This window comes from Emys orbicularis, chromosome 8 (assembly GCF_028017835.1).
Source record: "Emys orbicularis isolate rEmyOrb1 chromosome 8, rEmyOrb1.hap1, whole genome shotgun sequence".
Classification (NCBI taxonomy): domain Eukaryota; kingdom Metazoa; phylum Chordata; order Testudines; family Emydidae; genus Emys; species Emys orbicularis.
In genome coordinates this window covers 10618140-10636664 of record NC_088690.1, presented here as the reverse complement: position 1 = coordinate 10636664, position 18525 = coordinate 10618140, and the positions used below count along the sequence as shown (strand labels likewise).

At 42.6% G+C, this 18525-nt stretch overlaps 1 protein-coding gene across 1 annotated transcript in view; it reads left to right on the top strand.

Annotated features, from left to right (window-relative positions):
- NRDC (nardilysin convertase) overlaps positions 1–18525 on the top strand; it is a 43423-nt gene that overhangs the window by 23602 nt on the left and 1296 nt on the right. The window contains exons 17-29 of the mRNA XM_065410155.1: positions 536–622; positions 1266–1385; positions 2655–2706; positions 4865–5015; positions 7248–7375; positions 11101–11263; positions 12845–12876; positions 13220–13358; positions 13947–13994; positions 14672–14724; positions 15591–15674; positions 17864–17954; positions 18371–18487. Of these exons, the coding sequence (XP_065266227.1) occupies positions 536–622; positions 1266–1385; positions 2655–2706; positions 4865–5015; positions 7248–7375; positions 11101–11263; positions 12845–12876; positions 13220–13358; positions 13947–13994; positions 14672–14724; positions 15591–15674; positions 17864–17954; positions 18371–18487 (1265 nt within the window). The remainder of the gene's footprint in view (positions 1–535; positions 623–1265; positions 1386–2654; positions 2707–4864; positions 5016–7247; positions 7376–11100; positions 11264–12844; positions 12877–13219; positions 13359–13946; positions 13995–14671; positions 14725–15590; positions 15675–17863; positions 17955–18370; positions 18488–18525) is intronic.

Below are 18525 nucleotides of genomic sequence, written 5' to 3'. Positions count from 1 at the left end.
GTGGCAATACTGCATGCAAGTACACAGGAGTGGGAGGATGATTTCTCAACTGTGATCTTGACTTTATTATGAGTCAGTAGAGGCTTAGGTGCTTTGTCCCATTCTATAGCTACTCTTTTCTGTCTGTAGCATTGGCTGAGTCCCCTTCTCTACGCCTGATAGGCAGGTCCTTTTGTTACAGGGTCTTTTTTGGGAGGTGGAGAGTCATGGTGAGTCTTCAAATTCCCCAAGTCAGTACTGAATAGAGATTAAAACTTACATAATGAAGGCTAAGACAATATGTTTTTGGTAACATGTGATGTTAATGCACACAGCTTTGTGTTTAAAGAATGACTATTTGTTTATAAGTTTGCTTAAAGTGAGGTTTGAGCAGAGTCTTAAGTGGAGGCTGGGAAGGTGAGCCAAATGGCATCAGGAAAGGAGACCCAGTCTTTGTGCAGACAGGCATGGAGGCAAACATCTAAAGGAAAGAATTATTATTTGAAGGGTCTGCAGCTAGATAGCTTATCTGCTTTTAATTTAATGTTTTTCACAGATATTGACAAATACTGGAGTGATTTATGGGCCAGTGACTTTCAGTTAAATGAGGACTTGCACCTACCTGAAGAAAATAAATATATAGGTGAGTGAGAGACTAGTATCTAGTGGACTTTGTCATTTTTCTATTCCCTGACATTCCCTTTGAGGATAGGGGTTTTCCTAGGACACGGTCTATGTTTTCCTTTTTTATGAATGTTTAGTTTTTAAATAAACTGTTTCCACTGGAATAGATAGAAAATATGGAAACATTTGTTTCTGAATTTTTATTAGACTTTTATAAGTTTAAATTTTTGGCCAAATTTGACCTGACAATGCCTCTTTAAAATACTCCTTAGTACAAGGACCAGGTAACCAAGCAGAGCGGCCATGGTGTACTCGTGAATCGCTTGCATATAGCTATAAACAATGGTACCTGGATTACCGAGAGCAATGTTAGGTTATTCCCTGCTCTTCTGGGGGGAAAACACAGACCCTTAAATAACATCTGGATCTGTTAATAGAAGCAAAAAAAACAAAAAAACTTCTCTTGAACAGGCTATAAAAGGCCTCCTCTCTTGACAGTGCAATGACCCATCCATACTTCACCAAAGGGAAGTGTGCAACTGAATGTACTATAGTGACATGAGAGAGGAGAGCAGCCTGCTTACAGTTTTGAAACCTGCACACTTGTGTTAATGGCTGTAGAATTGAGATACAGTAACCCACATATTCTGTTTCTACATTAGCCACTGACTTTGCTCTGAAAGCACCTGATTGCCCGGAGTCGGAATATCCTGTCAAAATACTAAGCACACAACAAGGCTGTCTGTGGTACAGGAAGGATGATAAATTCAAAATTCCCAAAGGTAATGCCTATTAACTGATATATTACACACAATGTGCAAAGCAAAACTTTTCATATGCAATAGTAGGCATCTAAAATAGTCCTAGAAACTTATTTAGAGTTAGGACTTGTAGCTTCATTTTAATCTGATTTCCAAACAGCACTGAGCATCACTCCAGTTGCCATTGCACTTATAAAACCCCCTTTTGTGTTTAGCTCCTTGTTTAGGTGGCTTCGGGTTGGAGCTTGGTGATCAGATTTTTGGCTAGGGAGTTATAATCCTTCACTACATAGTTCTTTTTTTTCCCTAGCTAGTTGTTCAAAAATCTTGCTTCTGCTCCTCTTCCCTGCCATTCCTAGTTTCAGTTGGTGTTGCTGCCTGGGATTTAGAATGTGAAGTCTTGAGGACATCCATTCCTCGTTTGGACTGTTGTTTCATTGGATTTTGCCTGACTATTGTTTATAAGCCTGCCTGAAGTGATGGTTAATAAATTCTAGGTGCCACTTGCTTGCATTTGGCTTAGTAATTGTGGTAGTCCCTAGAGGCCCTAATCAAAGTGACTGGGTTCCATTGTGCGAGGCACTACACGTACATAATCCGCACAACCCAAAAAGAGCGTTCCAGCCCAAGAGTTTACAGTTGAGGTAACTGATTCAAGTGTGGCTGAGGGAGTCAGAGCCAGCCCCAGCCCACCCTGTATGGTAAGTGCCCCTCCCCCCGGCCTCTGGGGTAGCAGCAGCACCCGGGGCTCTGGGAGCTATTTAAAGGGCCCGGGGCTCCCCTGCTTCTACCACCCCGGCCCTGTAAATAGCTGCCGGAGCCCTGGAGTAGTGGGCGGGGCGGTAGAAGCAGCAGGAGCCCCAGACTTTTTAAATAGCCCCCAGAGCCCCGCAGCCCTACCCCAGGGCTCCAGCAGTGGGGCTCTGGGGGCAATTTAAAGGGCCTGGGGCTCCAGCCCCTGCTGGGAGCCCCAGGCCCTTTAAATTGCCCCCTGGGGAAGCCGGGCCGCCCCGGTACGGCAAACCGGCTCTTGCCGGTATGCCGTACCGGGTTGTACTGGCTTACTTTCACCTCTGTTTAAAGGGTAAGTGGGGACGGAAGGGAACTACTTTGGTGATTCAATACAGATAAAAATGTTGTCTCAGCTGAACAAGCATTTACACATGGGGTTCAAATAAAATAACTGACAGGAAACAGCAAATAGGGTGAAGGAAAAACCAGTTAATGGTTAAAGCTGCGTGTGTTTCTGTAGTTGCTCATTTATGGGTGTGTTTTTTTTTTTTCCCCCAGCTTATATACGTTTCCATCTGATATCTCCACTGATACAGCAGTCTGCAGAGAAGTAAGAATTACCTTTCTCATGCTTATTTTGCAGAGCAGTTAAAATTCCTATACGGGGTTAAAAACAACCTCCTCCCGCCCCCAATTAACTTGTAGATAGAACATAACAATTGGGTTTCCTCTTTCATGTTCTTTATAGTTCAGTAGTTTTGGGGGAAGGGGAGAAGTGTTTGTGTAGGAGAAGGGAAGTGTGTAAGACTTTTGGTACAGTTTTCCCATGGTGAAGGGCAGGCAAAATGAAAGTGACACAATAGTACAGTAACTCCTCGCTTAACATTGTAGGTCTGTTCCTGAAAAATGGTACTTTAAGCGAAACAATGTTAAGAGAATCCAATTTCCCCATAAGAATTAATGTAAATGGGGGGGGGGGGGGGGGGAGGGGAGGGTTAGGTTCCAGGGAAACTTTTATTGCCAGACAAGACTATATTTGTTTATACACACAGTAAAAGTTTTAAACAAACAGTTTTAATACTGTACACAGCAATGATGATTGTGAAGCTTGGTTGAGGTGGTGGAGGATGGGATATTTCCCAGGGAATGCCTTACTGCTAAATGATGAACTAGCACTCGGCTGAGCCCTCAAGGGTTAACACACTGTTGTTAATGTAGCCTCACACTACAGGGCAGCAGGAATGGAGGGAGGAGAGACAGCATGCCAGAGTGAGTGTGTGTGTGTGTGTGTGTGTGTGTGTGTGTGTGTGTGTGTGTGAGACGCATTTATGTCTTGAAAGTACGCTGACAAAACACATCTTTCAAAACCGAAAAGACACAGTCTTGAGCCCTGGTGTGTGTGTGTGTGTGTGTGCGCCCGTCCGTCCCCCCCACCCTCCCGCTCTATGGAGATGGGTTACAGGAGCGGAGAGAGAGAGACATGCACATGGCAGTGGGGGGAGGGACAGCGGAACTGCCCGGCAATTGATTGCCTCCCGGGCGGCTGCTGCACAGGGAACTTAGGGGGGCTGCCGGTCCACCCTGGTTCCAAGCCCCCACCAGCTAGCTCCAATGGGCTGCTCTTTTTGCGAGCAGTGGACAAAGCAGGCGGCTGCCAAACAATGTGAGAAGGGAGCATTGCGCAGCTTTAAACGAGCATGTTCCCTAACTGATCAGCAACGAAACAACGTTAACCGGGACGACTTAAGTGAGGAGTTACTGCAGCAGTGCATCTGCTAGAACAGAATGTTTCTGCAAATGCTGAAAAGAGTTGCCTGTGGTAGACACTACAGCCAACGACTTGGGGAGAAGTGTGTAGGTGAGGGGGAAAGCGATTGAGAGCACCAGTTGGAGAGCTATAATATGTGAGCACATTACACAGACTTTAAATTACAATTCAGCATATGCACCTCGTCCTCCCATTCATGGCACCGCTACTAGCCCCGAGGTCTATCGGTTGTAACAAACAGTATAGTGACTTTATCATAAGACCACTAAGGAGCTGCAAGGGGGGAGTGGTTTTTTTTTTAATATCTTTGTAAAACTATTTTTCTGCAGGACTTACTAGGGAAAATACTGGTCTGAAGGTTTAACCAGAAGCAGTTGGTTCTAATTCTCTATGGCACTTAGAATTTTTAACTGGCTTAAAAGGACTTTTACTTGAATAAGATCTTTTTATACCTATTAAATCCTAATCATAGCAACTTCCACTTCAAATAAAGCTGTCTCTCTCAAATTCCTTGAGCATATTTTCTGTGTTAACACCCCAATATTCAACAAACGCACTTTACTATTAGCTGATGTTGCTTGAAATATATATTCTTTATTCTAGTTGGATTTTAAACCACATATAGTAGAGGAACGGGGTTGCTTGTGTACTATCCTGATGTGCCTTGTAAAGTGAATAACTTCTCCTTTCTCATCTGATGCAAAAGTATTTTAATTAATGCCAAAATGACCTCTAGATAGCCCTGGTTTTTTTGAATAGAGAGAGAGATTCACAGCCCTGTGTTTGTAGACTTCTACGTTACCCAGGACTAAATTTCTTGCAGAATACAAATCCGTTTTTTAAATTGGGTTTTGTGATTTAAGTCTTAAATATCTTTAGCTATCTAGTGAAATAATTCTTTAGGACACTTCAGCGTATACCCTCAGACCCACTGACTTTATGGTGGTTTATGTTTTTCTCTTCCTTTTTGGTTCCCACTTTTACCCCTTTCTCCATGCAGTGTGGTGCTTTTTGATACTTTTGTAAACATCCTCACCCACAACCTTGCTGAACCAGCATACGAAGCTGATGTTGCTCAACTGGAATACAAACTGGTAGCTGGAGAGCATGGTTTGGTCATTCGAGTGAAAGGATTCAATCATAAACTACCAGTGAGTACTAGCAGTATTTTTTTCTCTACTATGAGTCAACCAGCAATTTGCTGGATATCATTTTCTAAACTATTCACAGCTCTGTCCTTAAATATTGGTGTCTATTAGTGGCCTTGCAACCCATTAATGGGTTTGTATACAGTGGTTTAAAAAAAAAAAAAAAAGTCTTCCTGCTGAGATGCTCATAAATCTGCAAGAGCAGAGAGAGAGTGTGTAAGTTTCCAGGTCTGCAGGAAGGCATAGTGACAGGGATTGATGCTGGTGGGAGTGCAGTGGGGAATCATGCCCAGCATGAAATGGAGGAGATGTTCAAGAAAGCTGGGTGTGGAACAGTGTTCCAGAGGTGATCAGACGAATTCAGTCTGGCCATCTTCAGGGGAAACTGCAAAATACATTCCTATTTGATTGTCATTCTAGTTATGGAGGAAGAAACTTTCTCAAAATCAACTGACTCCTCTTATTCCTCCTCCCAAAACTAAAAAAAACACCATAAAATGCCCGATCCCAAACAAAGCTTTTGATAAAAGGAGAAGAGCTAGAGACTTGTGAAGTCCAGTAGGGACCTTGATATTGTTGGTGTATTCTATGTAGAAGGCACTCAGATATTATGGTGATGGGTAGCAATACAATAACCCAACACAGATCTATCTCTGTTAACATTCTGCCTTTCGTCCTCTCTCTCCACCCAAAATGACTATTTTTAGTAAGGAAGTTTTCCTGGTCTCACATGTTCAACTGTATTTCCTGTGTCTCAAATGACCTCATATAGTAATTTTCTTGTTGGGATGTTTTCACTAAGAAACGCCCAGCACTATTCAGTTGTGGAGATATTGAAGCAGCTGCAGGTATTTCTAAATAAACTTTTGAACATTGCTTTCCAATATGCACTTCGCTTAGCCGTAGATAAAGTTACTCTGAGACTTCCACTATAAAATACAGTTTTCATGTGCTTGGAACAGTTTTCAAAACCTCTCCTTTTGGGCAGCAACTTTCCATGCTTTTGTGGATTTATTTAAAGTGACAAAAAATTGGTATATGGGGGCGGCGGGAGGGTTAGGCAGAATACAATGCAGGAAAAACAGTCTTCTTTTTTTCCTGTTTGAATTACTATTTACATTTTTGCTCATCTGTAAGCCAGAAATAGTTGAACAAAACAGACTTGCATGCGTACTGGCTCATTGTCTGTGAGAATAGTATTCTAGATACATTTGCAGCAGAAGGTGGAATTAAGATAAAACTAAGCAATTACAAACCACTTCTGGGCATGCTTGGTTGGGATCTGATTTTATTAGAGGTTAACAAATTCTTACCCCACACCACCCTCCTTCCCCCCTGCTGGCTTACTTAGGACATGGCAGCCTCAAATGGAGGCTGATGAGGGAGAGTAAGGGCTTATCTGCACTATTACTGGGTCAGGAGACTTGGTTACAACACTGTTAAAACTTGTAGGTTAGACTTAACAAGGTGAAAGCCTTGGACAGTTCAAATTGCACCTGGGTCCTTTGACTTGATTAAAGTTGTATATATGGGGCCAAAGTGTGTCCTTTGAAATATACACAGTAAAATCTTCAACATGAGGGAGAAGGAAAACCATGGGTGTGGAGAGAATTGAGGCTCTGATCTGTACTGCGGTCTGCATTTTTTTTACACATTCTCAGCTTCCATTAATATACATCATTTTTAAAACGCTCTCTCCTCACCCCCCCCCCCGCCATTGAGGAGATACAGTAGTCAAAATAAACAAATGTTCTGCTTTATTAAAGGAGACCTGCAAAGGAGGGTTAATAGATTTGTGCATGCATGCAACAGGATTTGTTTGTGCTTGTCCTTTATTTTAGAAATATCAGGAATACCAAGTCTTGTCCTCCCTGTATTTGGGGGACTTCTGGGGGGATCAGAGAACTGGAATGGGGGCTTTTGCAGCCCTCCATTGAAGGGGCATGGTTGTTGAATCTTTCACAAGGAGAGATTTTTTCCAAATGTTTAAAATGCCTAATAATCAAAACAGACCCTGGAGATTTAAACAGTCTGACTGAATACCCTTTCCCTTCTGACTTGCTCAGGTATTTTGTGACATCCTCCTACTAATTCTCTAGTTGTCCAAAAAATAGAGAAGGTTCTGACTTTCTAATATAGAAAAAAATGTCTAGAATTCACATTCATCCTCTTTGGCAAATGTTCTCCTATTTGGTAAAAATAGCTTAGAAAACAACATTTTATTTTTCTTTCCAGCTGCTGTTTCAGCTCATCATTGACCACCTGTCTGACTTCAGTTTTACTCCAGCGGTTTTTGAGATGATAACAGAGCAGCTAAAAAAGACCTATTTTAACATTCTTATCAAACCAGAGACCCTGGCCAAGTGAGTGTCTGTGGGGAGATTAAATGTGGATGGGCTTTCTCTGGTTTAGGTGGAGGTATAGGTAGAGTAGAGTTTTCTCTGCTTTAATTATGTTATCATGCAGCTGCAGGAGTTCCCTGTTACAAGGATAAATTACTGTGCAGTATTCTGCATGGTCAGTGAATGAAATGAATCTTGGCATCCTCAAGAATAGAGCACGGAACTTAAATGGTAACTTTCTGCTTTATAAGTGCTGGTGCAGCTGATTACATAACAAAGCAGAGGTATTTTTTTTCATTCATATAAGGGAGTGTGTATTGAGTAAATTACAAACCAACAAAAATCAGCATTAAACTCTTGTCATGCTATCTAATAAGAGAGGATGGCTTGAGTGGAGGAGAGATGTAATTTGAGACCAGTAGAATCAGGCCAATTAGAGCTAATTTTACATACTAATATTAAAGGAAGTTGCAAATCTATTTCACAGTGGTGAGAGGGGTTTGTAAAAAGCCTCAGCTGACAAGAGCAGAAATTAAAAAGAATTCTTCATAAAGCTCATGGATTAATCTGACACCACTTTTATAAAAAGGCACATTTAATACACTTGTACGGGTATATGCCTGACCTCATCATTTGAATTAAGAAAGGGGGGGGGGGTTAAACCTCTGATTTTAATCTCCCCCAAACTAAATAATTTCTGATTTTCTGAAAGCTGCAGTGAAGACCAGTTTGGATTCTCTAAAGTGTTTTTGTCTGCTCATAATAACCAATATAGTTCTTATCCTTTAAGATGAGACAGAAGTGAGTAGGAAAATACCCGTCTCCAGAAAGAAGATACAGTTATTGTCTGACATTACCTTAGAGACCACAGTTTACTGTACGTTAATTTTACTCGGCAAGCGAGAAACATAACTGTTAACTGGGAATCATGTTTAATGTCTAAAACTGCCTCTAAAATCATATAAGCCTTGTACCTCCTGTTCCAAAACACAAATGATGCACTTTGTAGAGACAAAACTCATCCCTTTCCTGGGGTTTAGCTTTATTAATTAAAGGAATTAGTAATAAGATTGCTCAGTCCATGCCCTCGGTCTGCTCTCGGACCGAAGAACCCTGTGTCAGTACAGCTCAGTGCAGAAGCCTGCCTCTTCCCTCTCCTTCCAGCTTGATATTGCTGGCTGATGGAAGGGGGGGCAGGCCTGGCTTCAGCCCTTTTTGGCAGGACCCTGTAATAACCGTCTTCAGTGTGAGGCTTGCCAGCCCCAGCACATTGGATGCTCTTTAATAAATGAAGATGTTTCTTTATTGATTTTTTTTTTCCATACAGCTAATTTTATGGTGTAACATAACTATCACAGGCTCAAGCCTGAGCCCGGCAGGCTACACAGCAATGAAACAGTCCTGTAGCCTGATCCCAGTGAGCCCAAGTTGGCTGGCACAGGCCAGCTTGTGAGTATCTAGTTGCTGTGTAGACATACCTAGCTTGTCACAGCTAAATACAAGGTCTAACCGATAGTTTAGCATAAGTAGTTGGCACATATTCTAAGGGACCATTTAAGTTGAAGTGGGCTGTTAACACTCCTATAGTCATAGGACAAAAATGGGGGGGAAGTTAGTGGGTTACAGATTGTTGTTAAGCCATAAATCCAGTGTCTTTATTAAGACCATGGTTTTTAATGTCTAGCAAAATTATGAATTTAAGTTCCCAGGCTTGTCTTTTGAAAGTGTTGTGCAGGTTTTCTTTGAGGATAAGAACTGATAGGTTAGAAATAGAATCATTGCTTTGTGAAAAGAGTTCACCTACTGGTGATATTGTCTTTTATCATTTTCCTATGTGAATTCATTTGAGAGCATAGTGATTTGTCTGGTTTCACCCACATAGTTGTTAGGGGCATTTACTGCACTGGATGATGTACACCACATGTTGTGATAACACGCGTGTAAGACGGGACCCATGGATCTTTAAAGGTGTGTTGTGAGGGGTGCTGATCATTGTTGCAGTGGAGATATGTCTGCAGGTTTTGCATCTGTTCTGGCAGCGTCTGATGCTGCTTTGATTTTGTGTGTCCTGGTCCATGGGGAACTTACTTCTGATGATGAGGTGTGCTTGGGGGAGGGGGGGAGGTTTGAAGGCAAAAGAGGGGGTTTAGGAAAGATTTTTTTCAGGATCTGGTCCCCATCAGATGTGGTTGTAGTTGTTTGATACCCCATATGAGTCCCAGTTTGGGGTGGTAGGTGACAACTCAGGGTGTGAGGTCAAAGGAGATTCAATTTCTGTATTTAAGAGGGTTCTCAGGTATTTGGGTGGCTCGTTCCATGATGCAGTCTGTTTCTCGGGGGGAATGTCCTTGTTTAATGAAGGCAGTTTTAAGTTTAAGGCAGCAGTTCTCAAATTACGGGTCGGGACCCCAAAGTGGATCACGACCCTATTTTAATGGGGTCACGAAGGCTGACATTAGACTTGCCGGGGCCGAGGGCTAAAGCTGAAGCCTGAATGTTTTAGCCCTGGTGTCGGGGTTCACGCATCCGCTTCGGCCCTGGGGGGCGGGGCTCAGGCAGGCTCGGGCTTTGGTCCCCCTCTTCTTCGGTCATGGAGTAATTTTTGTTGTCAGAAGGGGGTCACAGTGCAATGAAGTTTGAGAATCCCTGCATTAAGGTGTATATCCCGGATTTTCTCCTTGGAGCATATTCTGGGATATCTCAGTGCCTGGCTGTATATAACAGACTTCTTGATGTGTTTGGGGTGGTAACTGAATCTGTGAAGGTAGGTGTGGTGATTTGTGGGTTTCTTGTAAATTGTTGTCTATAGGGTTCCATTGTTGAAGCTGATCCAGGTGTCCAGGAAGTTGATGCTAGTGTGGGAGTGTTCCAGAGAGAGTTTAATGGACGGATGGTGGTGGTTGAAGTGGTGGTGTAAATTTGTGAGGGAGTCTGTTGTCTGTGTGGAGAACGAAATTTCATTGTGTATCTCAGGTATATCATTGGTTTTGTGGGTTGTCCCCAAAAATCCTTCAATCTATAACCCACTTTTGGTCCTATGACTACAGGGGTGTTAACGGGCCACTTGACCTTGAATGTTCCCTTAGAATACATGCTAACTACTTATGCTAAACTATCTGTTAGACCTTGTATGAAGCTGTGACACTCTGAGTACCTCTCTCAGATCTGAGGAAGAGCTCTGTAGCTTGAAGGCTTTTCTCTCTCTCTGTTGGTCCAATAAAAGATATTACCTCACCCACCATGTCTCTCTAATATCCTGGGACTGACACGAAGACAACAACAACACTGCATACTACTTTTATTTAATAGCCTATATTACCACATGCAGCTCTGCTTCTGACCGATCATGTTGTGAACCACTTAGAGCTGTTCGAGTAATATGTTAAAACTCCTGCAGTGGGAAAAAACCAGACCTATATCAGTGACCTAGAGAAGAAAGGGTAGTCTGCACATCACAACACACCTCAACAAATGCTGTTTAAAGAGGTTATTGTGGGAAGCAGGCTTTAAATCTTTTCCCCAAGGACAGCCCAAAGCAGTTGGGCTGCAGAGATCCCAGGTTACCTGAGGCATTTTGGAGCTGAAGCAGGGCTGAAGTCCCAGGGCAGACTGATCAGTACTTGATATTTCTAGTTAGGATTAGCTGAAATTTTGCTTGTCACAGTTCTTGGGTTTAAGAAGTTAAGGGTTCTAAATCACTGGTGGATAACGTATTTTGAATTAAATAACTTTTTCTCTTGTTACAGAAATGTGCGTCTTTTAATTTTGGAGCATGGCAGATGGTCTATGATAGATAAATATGAGACATTAATGAAGGGCCTTTCCATCGAGTCTCTCTCATCCTTTGTTAAGGCTTTCAAATCTCAGCTCTATGTGGAGGGTCTTGTACAAGGAAACTTCACAAGCAGAGTGAGTACCAACTTCTGCAGCTGAAGCATAAATTCTTGAATTTAGAAAGTGATTAAACACGTTTGGCCCAAACCCTGTTTCACCAGCCTATGGCTTTGTCTGTACTGGCAGTTTTGGGGATCTCTCACATAGGTGCAGCTTCCCTGTTAACACCATGGGACAGCTAATGTAGAACTGGCCACTGGTGATTTTATCGCTGTGTTGTCTAAACGAACTCAGTCATTTTTTAAATTCCAGGTATCGATGACATGGTGATTTAAACACTTCAGTGCTGGTGCACCTGTGGAAGAGTTCCCTAAAGCTGTCAGTGCAGATACAGCCTGTGTGTGACAGGATGTCATACTGTGTCTCCTAGGGCCCAATACTACTATTGTTACTCTCTCACAACTGCTATTGAAGTCCAGTGAGGACTGTCTGATCCAGCCATAGGCCTGACCTAGTCTAATGGGCTTTTTAAAACTTGGATACAGCAGGGTTTGTCCCCATCCATGCAGTGTCACAAACGGGTGGCCACTGAGGAACAAACTTGCAGTCTTCACTTTGTACCCATCAGTTTATCCTTAGTCTGTCGAGCCTTTTGGGAAATTCACTAGTGTATTGGTGGGGATGGGGATCCTTGTAAGGACAAACATAGCCATGTGGGCTGATGGATTGTAGGGGAAGCTGAGGTTTAACCATGGTTCTTAGGGAGTCTCTGTTCGCAATGTATTTTGCACTAAGTGTAGTTTGTGCTGTAGTTTGAGTTAAATAACTTTTAGGACCCTGGATGCCCTGCAGTCGCACAGTGAGCCGTGGTCTACACTGGGGGGGGGGGGGGGGAAATCAATCTAAATTATGCAACTTCAGTTAGGCGAATAACGTAGCTGAAGTTGACATACATAGATCGAGTTACCGTGGTGTCTTTGCCGTGGTGAGTCGACTGCTGCCGCTCCCCCGTTGACTCTGCTTGCGCCTCTCGCGGCGCTGGAGTACAGGAGTCGATGGGAGAGGGCTCGGGGGTCGATTTATCGCGTCTAGACTAGACGCAATAAATCGATCCCCGCTGGATCGATCGCTGCCCACCGATCCGGCGGGTAGTGTAGACATACCCTGAGGTCCTGCAGCACTTATCATAAGCTCTGCTGTTTCTCTCTTGTTTGCTGGCACTGCCTCAGCAGGTGCCCAAGCTGCTCCTACATAGCATTCCCACTTACCTAGTACTACTTTTGTGCACATCCATTGCTGTGAACATCTGTTAGCAGATTCTCTTAAGACATTTCTCACATTTAGTTTCCTCTTTCTTGGCTTCCACATTGCCCTGAGAGGCTACAAACTTCCAAGGAAGAGACTGGATTGGAGATGTCTGTTTTCTTCCACAACGTAACACAGATCACGTTGTACTGTCACAGTGTAGGGGAGGAAGTGACTTGTGCTGTGTTAACCTCTGGCCAAAATGCTGTAATGTGTGGCAAGGATGGGGAGGATTGGACAGTTCTGTGTTCGCTGGTTCCTTTCTGGATGGCTGTAGTATATATTGGGGCTGATACCTAAAGGGCTAATAATTCCATTCTCCAGAGTAAAACTGTTTGTTTTATCTCTTAGGAATCAAAGGATTTTCTGAATTATGTTGTTCAGTGAGTATTTCTCTTTGACTCTCTCACCTTTTACAAGTGGGAGCTATAATTATATTACAAAACTATGAACCTTGGTTAACTTTTGGTGGGGCTGGGAAAGAATGTTGGAAACAGTTAGAATTTCCTTTTTTCAGAAAAATTTAACTGTATTGTCACTATTTTCCAGAAATCTGGTTCAGTTTTGATGGCAGTTAAAGTAAGAGGTGGTTACAATTTGTGGGCGCGGGAGGGGATTGATGGTGATTAGACTTGAGGCATCTGGAATATGAACATTGGTTCTTTGTTTTGGTTTAAAGAATGGGAAGGTGAGTATTTGACGCTTTGCTGTTTGGACTCTCTTTAGAAAGCTGCAGTTCTTTCCCCTACCGCACCGGTGTCCTGTTCAATTTCGGGTGGTAGACCTGCCAAACACACACCTACTCTGCAAGGTGAAAGCCCTTAACAAAGGTGATGCCAACTCTGAAGTGACAGTCTATTATCAGGTAATGTGTTAAGCATTTGAGTATACTCATTTATTTTCCTTGCGGTGACTGCTGCTACTTGTTATGCTGATGGCTTTCCTAATCCAGACTGTTCTCCAACCATTATTTTCTAGAATATGTTCTGAATTCTAGCGAGCCCATAAACAGAATCCCCATGAGCAAGACCCAAGTTACTAAAACCTTCTTAATGAAGTTATAGTCTGTATTCTTTTGAGAGAGTTCTAGATTTATTATGCCTTGTGCAGGCATATTCCATGCTCTTCCATCTTGATATTGCCTTCCTCTCCGATTGTGCCTGTTGCTGCCTGCCTGTTCTTTGATTACCTTGAAATTGCCTTTTCACCCACAGAGTGATCATTGTCCCATGAACAGACCCTTGTCTTTCGCTCAGGGGGCTGTTTTGAGCACACATCAGAGGCCATAAAGTCTGATTTCTTTTTGTTGCAAATTGCAATGTATGCTTAGTGCTGAAATCCATCCTGAATCGTTTTTTCTCTTAACAAGGCCATTCTAGTGACTTGGAGCCATAGCTCTTCTCTTTCCATGAGAAACTCCTAAAGTGTTTTCAATTAATGTTTTTTCTTTTAGTCTGGGGCTAGGAGTTTAAGAGAATACACCCTAATGGAGCTGCTTGTGGTAAGTTTTTGCTCCTTTCCTAACAAATCTTGAGTGCTTATTAACATGCACCCCGAGAGCGACACTTCTGTCCTGCCCCGACATTGTTTTGCTGTCAAGACAATGCTACAGATGAAAATGAAACACAGGTGAGACACATACATGCCTGTGATCTGCTCTAATTAGCCGTTTAGTTCCTTTCTGGATTTTGGGGGAGGGGGGTTGGTGTGTGTGTGTGTGTGTGTGTTAGTGTGTTAAACTGATACCAGGACAGCCCACATGAGCCATTTCATTCCTTTCTGCGATGTGGGGGACATTGAGGCTTTAGGGCTTGTCTTCAGATTACAGTACAGCAGTGGCACAGCTGTAGCGTTTTAGTGAAAATGCTACTATGCCAATGGGAGATCATCATCTTCTGTCAGCGTAGTTAATCCACCTCCTCAAAAGACGGTAGCTATGTCGACAGAAGAAGCGGTCCAGTTGACATAGTCCTGTCTATACTGGAGTTAGATCAGTATAACTACATTGCTCAGTGGTGTGGATATTCAGTTGTACCAATATAAGTTTGTAGTGTAGACCTGGCCTTAGTGTCTTTCCACTGTTTCTTGTTTTGATCTTTGATCATGCTTTTGTGCCAAGCTAAACCAAAGCTGCTGTAAGTAGCAATGCTTTCTGACTGAACTCGTGCTGTATTTCAGATGCACATGGAGGAGCCTTGCTTTGACTTCCTGCGAACCAAGCAAACCCTTGGGTAAGTTAGCTGTATTGGGGTACTACTCCTGTTCAGCTTCTTTATCGTACTTGAGTCCCATGTGTACTAATAAACTGCATGCTGCATGGTGGCTAACTCCATACTGCATAGTGTGGCTGAAAGTACAGTGTAACATACCACGACCAAAACCAGCAGCGTTTTTTGGACACCATCTTTAACTTAATTGCTTTGGTGCCCTTTGAAAAATGGCAAGGTTATGCCCAGTAAAGCTGCTGTCAAGTTACTGGCCAAAAAAAAAAAAGTTTGCAGTCAGCAAGGTCTTGTCATCCAGGTTAGAGTCCATAACCAGAAGTTAATGTAATTTGTCTAAACAGAAGACTTTCCCTCTAGCTTGATCAACATTGACTTGGATGGTGGAGCTAGACTTCCTCAAAAATAACCTCCCCTCACTCTCTCCCAAGTAGCCACTACTATAGCTTTCCCACAGCATTTATGCAAGTGGTCTGCTGAGCTGGAATTAACTCCTGTCACAACTGCAGATGCATCCCCCTCTGTTTAGGCCCTTTTGTGTGAACTAAGAGACTCCATTAACCCTGACTGCACAGTATCTGTTTTATGGGGGTTCTTGCACATTCACAGATCTGGGTTGTAGGATTTCTCAGTACACGAGTACTCTGCTAAGCATCTTACAAAGCCCAAAAAAGGATTTGCTGAACAAGAAAAAGCCCAGACCACTTGATGCAAGAGATTTGATTTGTTATTCCAGAGTGAATCTTGTGCATTGGTAGACGCCTCTTCGCTAATACCTTATGTCCAAGTATTGACAATATTCTGATTTCATAGTTATGGATGGTAAATGTAAAATGGCTTGTACTAGTGGAATGACTTTCTCCTTTTGGTTTAAGCTACCATGTGTACCCTACCTGTAGAAATACATCTGGGATCCTCGGGTTCTCTGTTACTGTAGCAACACAAGCAACAAAGTACAAGTAAGTCTCTCTTACTGATTTAAGAGGGGACTGCATGTTAATGATTCCATCTTGGGGCCCTTTGAATTCTGTGGTTCTTCACAGCTAACCTCTGCAGATTTTGGGTGAAGTAATAGTTGCTTACAACCATGCAAGCGCACAGCCAAATGGGCCATCAATGTCTCCTGAAGGTCAACAGAGCACAAGTAGAAGCTGGTACACGGACAATGTTCAAAGCTAGGGGTGATCTGAGAGCATCCCAGATGGACTCAACCATTATCGTGGAATAGGTGCTCTTTCCTAAACTCAGAAGTTGGACCGAGTCTGATTCAGCATATAGGGCTTTATATAACAAACACAGTATTTTGAAAGCACCCAAAAACTAATTGGAAGCCAATGGAGTTACAGGTTAATGTGCTCCTCCAGACAGGAAACCTAGCTTAGCAAGTGGGGTCACTGCATGCTGCCCTGTAGTCAAAGCTTTCAGGTGTAGCTCCAAACACACTGATGATCTAGATCCTCATTTAGCAAAGTAGTTAAGTATAGGGCATAACTTTAAGCATGTGCTTATATGTTTTGCTGAATTGAGACCATAAGCAGGAGCTGGTAAAGATATGGCATGGATAACTGGTGAGCTCATAACTCCTTGCTGGCAAAAGTGAAGCAGCACTCCAAATCAGAATTCAAACTAGGATGAAGGGAAGGATGTTAACACTGGTTTGATAGAACTATTGTTAGGAATAACAAACATTTCTCTATTTTTGATCCCTTCATTGTTCTTATGGATACTAATGTATGGGGGAAAGCTCTTGAAGAATTTAAATATTGCCACTGTTGAAAATAAGTGGAGGATTTATTTATGGTAATGCAAGAAGTAAATAGGATGTGATGAAGAAATGGAAAGTGGTGAGATATATGTGGCTGTGAAATAATATCCTAAGGAAGGTGGTGGAACCCCCATTGTGTGATTTATTTAAAACTAAGCTGTCCAAAGCACTAGAGAATGTGGGATAGGTAAGGCTATGTTTGTCATGGAATTAATGGAAGTCTCAGAATCCGTGACCTTTGACATTCTCTGCTTCAGCCCCAGGGGCTGCAGGGCTCCAGCAATAGGCAACAGCCCCCTGCAAGGTTCCAGCAACTGCCAACCTTGCTGGGCTGGGGGAGGGAGAACAGGTCTCAGGTGAGCAGTTGGGGTGTCCCGTTTTCTCTTTGGGAAATATCATCACCCTGCAGCTTCCAGCTGCCATGAGCAGAGGGGGAACCCTACAGCTCCCTGCCACCATGGAGCTGCAGCAGCAAAAGTCACAGACAAGACACAGCTTCGTGAATTTTTGTTTATTGCCTATGACCTGACTTTTACTAAAAATAACCTTGACAAAATCTTAGCCTTAATGATAGGGAACACTCCTAGAGTAGCAGGGAGATGGACTGTGTATGGATTTAATATCTTTTTATCTCCTATTCTAAGAACAGTTGAATCAAGGTGTAGATGGTGTATTGAGTGTGTGCACTGACTTCTGACCTCACAGCTAGAGCTACATTTGATCTGGCTTATGACAATAGGTAGCTTTCACTGAATAAAACAAATCTAGTTTGAACCATGATAGAGCTAATAGTCTATTCTTACGGAGCAGCTCTGCTCTGACAAAGAAATCTGAAAAATGATTGTTTCCTTTTGTGGAATTATTTTTCTGGTGACAATAATTTGGCCACAATATAGGGCAGCTGGATACATCCATGTTTAGAAACTGCCAGCCCTTTTTTTACAGGTTTTTGAGCTGGCCCAATAGGGTGAGAAGAGCTGCATATTAATATTCTGTCTCACTAGTTAAGAATGACAACTGTTACCAGCTGTTTATCTCATCTGCTTCACTGGCCCCATGTGAAGTGGAACTATTTTTGGTAATACTGTGTCTGCCCTGACAGATGCTGAATCAAGCATTAATAATCTCTTGCTTGATATAGGAGTAGCATTGTCTTCCATGTTCTTTCCTAGCTATCTTTACCTTATTTCTCAAGAACTGGAAGAAAATGGAAATGTCTTCACATTGTGTATACCACAGCAAGGAGGGGGATATTCTCTTCCACTATGCCAAAGTGTACAGTTCCTCAGGCAATGTTAGTTGCCAAATTCAAAACTGGTGACTTCCCCAACTTATTGGAGTGCTGTTTATTTTATTGTTTCTACCCATTCTTATTTTTTCCAGCTCTGAATTGGTTGACAAGAAGATAGATGATTTTCTTTCTTTCTTTGAAGAAAAAATCAAGCATTTGACTGAAGAAGCATTCAGCACACAGGTAAAGGGGACCAATCAACTACATAAGAATAACAATTAGTGAAGGAGTAGAGTCAAACAGAAAATACAGTCTGTTTGGAGAAAGTGGAAGTACGCAGCTACATTAATATCTGCTCCTGTCTGGTTTCCAGGAAGTGGCTGCAGTGCACAGTGGCATCCATCTGAATTAAGTACGGGGCAGATTTTTCTCTTTTGTGAATTTTGACTCCCCTTTGTCAGGGAGTTCACTGTTGTCTGGAGGTGGCCTTAGGGGGGACACAGCCTCCTACAATGGACTCTAGGGCTGTTTGTAATTCAATATTTAAAACAGCCCAGATATAGACAGATGCATATTAGAATTTAATACATTCAATGTTGGCTTTGAAGTAGAATCCCAGCTCTTTCAAGAGAAATACTAAGTGGGGTTTTCTTATACAGGTCACAGCTCTAATAAAGCTTAAAGAGTGTGAAGATTCCCATCTTGGAGAAGAAGTGGATAGGAACTGGAATGAAGTGGTGACGCAGCAGTATTTGTTTGACAGGCTTGCCCGTGAGGTAGTGAATTTATTTACAATATGAACAAAGTTTCTTGA